General features: G+C 27.5%; 1 protein-coding gene across 1 annotated transcript in view; it reads right to left on the bottom strand.

Annotated features, from left to right (window-relative positions):
- PAN2 (PAN2-PAN3 deadenylation complex catalytic subunit PAN2) overlaps positions 1–1,543 on the bottom strand; it is a 35,164-nt gene that overhangs the window by 20,965 nt on the left and 12,656 nt on the right. Inside the window, exon 5 of the mRNA XM_014415930.3 lies at positions 332–528. Coding sequence (XP_014271416.1) covers positions 332–528 — 197 coding nt within the window. The remainder of the gene's footprint in view (positions 1–331; positions 529–1,543) is intronic.

Raw genomic sequence — 1,543 nt, forward strand, 5'->3', positions numbered from 1 at the left:
GCATTTAAAACTATATACAATAGAAAAATGATATGCACATATACCAGATAATCAAATTGCCGGTATATACATATCATTATTCTATTGTATATAGTTGTAAATGCTTATTTCTTTGTTCCAGGAGGTAAGAAAAAAATATATAAAAATGAATATATATTTCTTATATTCAAAACAAAAAAATAAAATAAAAACTTCAAGCGACCAACTTAATTTATTTTGGACCATTTGGTATGGATTAACTCATATATATTTTCAACACAATGAATTTAAAATAAAATATGAATTTAAAATAAAGTATGAAATTTATTGACACATTAAGAAACTCTACTACCTGTTAGAAAAACCACAAGACACTAAAAGATTTCCATGGACATCAAAATCAGAGAGGCTGCCATTATGAGTTTCTAATTGATGTTCAACATGCAGGGTCCGAGGGTCTCTGAGCCGAACACATCCACTTGGTTCCCCACAGCAAAGAAATCTTCCTTGTTCTCTCATTATTGCACAACCTCCCTTACCATTGCTAATCTAAACAAATAAGAATAAACCTCAAAAAAATTAATTAGAAACTGGTAATAAAATATTGGAGAGGAACCAAATTTTTGGCAGATTTGGATGAAATAATTCAATAAGCGACTGATGACTGAATTTTTAGTCACATAAAAATTCGTGGCAAATGACTAATTTTTTTAGTTACCTTAAGCAACTAATGACCAAGGGATAGTGACTAAAAATTTAAATAAAAAGTTATGTTTTAATTCGTTAATATCTCCAACTGATTTCAGTATAGTGTTACTTTTTCTTTTCATGTATGACTTAAAAGTTTCAAATTATACATAACTATTTCAATAAGAAAATCTGCCTTCACAACCTTTATCCCAACATAATCTTACTTTATACTAAAGTCAAATTATTTATTATGGAGGAAAAATTATAATCGGTATTTATTAATGGCTTTGCTTTAATTAAAGGAAAATATTTCTTTGATTAAAAAAAAATTGATAATTTAATTATTTATTCAAATAAATTTTTATGAGCTATTTTTTTATCCAATTGAAAATTTAGTTATACTTATAATAATTTTAGTTTTTAATATAAAAAGTATTTTATATTTGTTTGAATGGTATAAATTATTCTAAACAAAAACCTATATCTTATTTGGCACATATTGTATATGTTTTAAAAAAATAATATAGAAGGTACCTATCAGAACAAGTCATTGAGATAACAGGCCAAGAAACCCCAGTGTTCGAGTCCGTTCATGCTGGTGTTTTAGGCTGGGATTATGAACAACACTAAAACTGAACTTATAAGCACAGATGAATGGAATATGGTCCGGGTGCGGTAAAAAAAAACTCAAATAGTAGATAAGTATACTATTTTATTGAGCCAACGTTTCGCCCCACGTTGCAGGGCTTTGTCAGGGCTAAAAAAGATACAAACGCTATAGTTACAAAAAGGAAAAAAAGAAGAAAAACATAAGTGTAAAATAACAGGGGTATAAAATGTAAAAACGTAAGATATAATAAGAAAAATTAAAGGT

Source organism: Halyomorpha halys, unplaced genomic scaffold (genome assembly GCF_000696795.3).
Source record: "Halyomorpha halys isolate HHAL.00 unplaced genomic scaffold, Hhal_1.1 Scaffold108.1, whole genome shotgun sequence".
In the NCBI taxonomy this organism is placed as follows: Eukaryota; Metazoa; Arthropoda; class Insecta; order Hemiptera; family Pentatomidae; genus Halyomorpha; species Halyomorpha halys.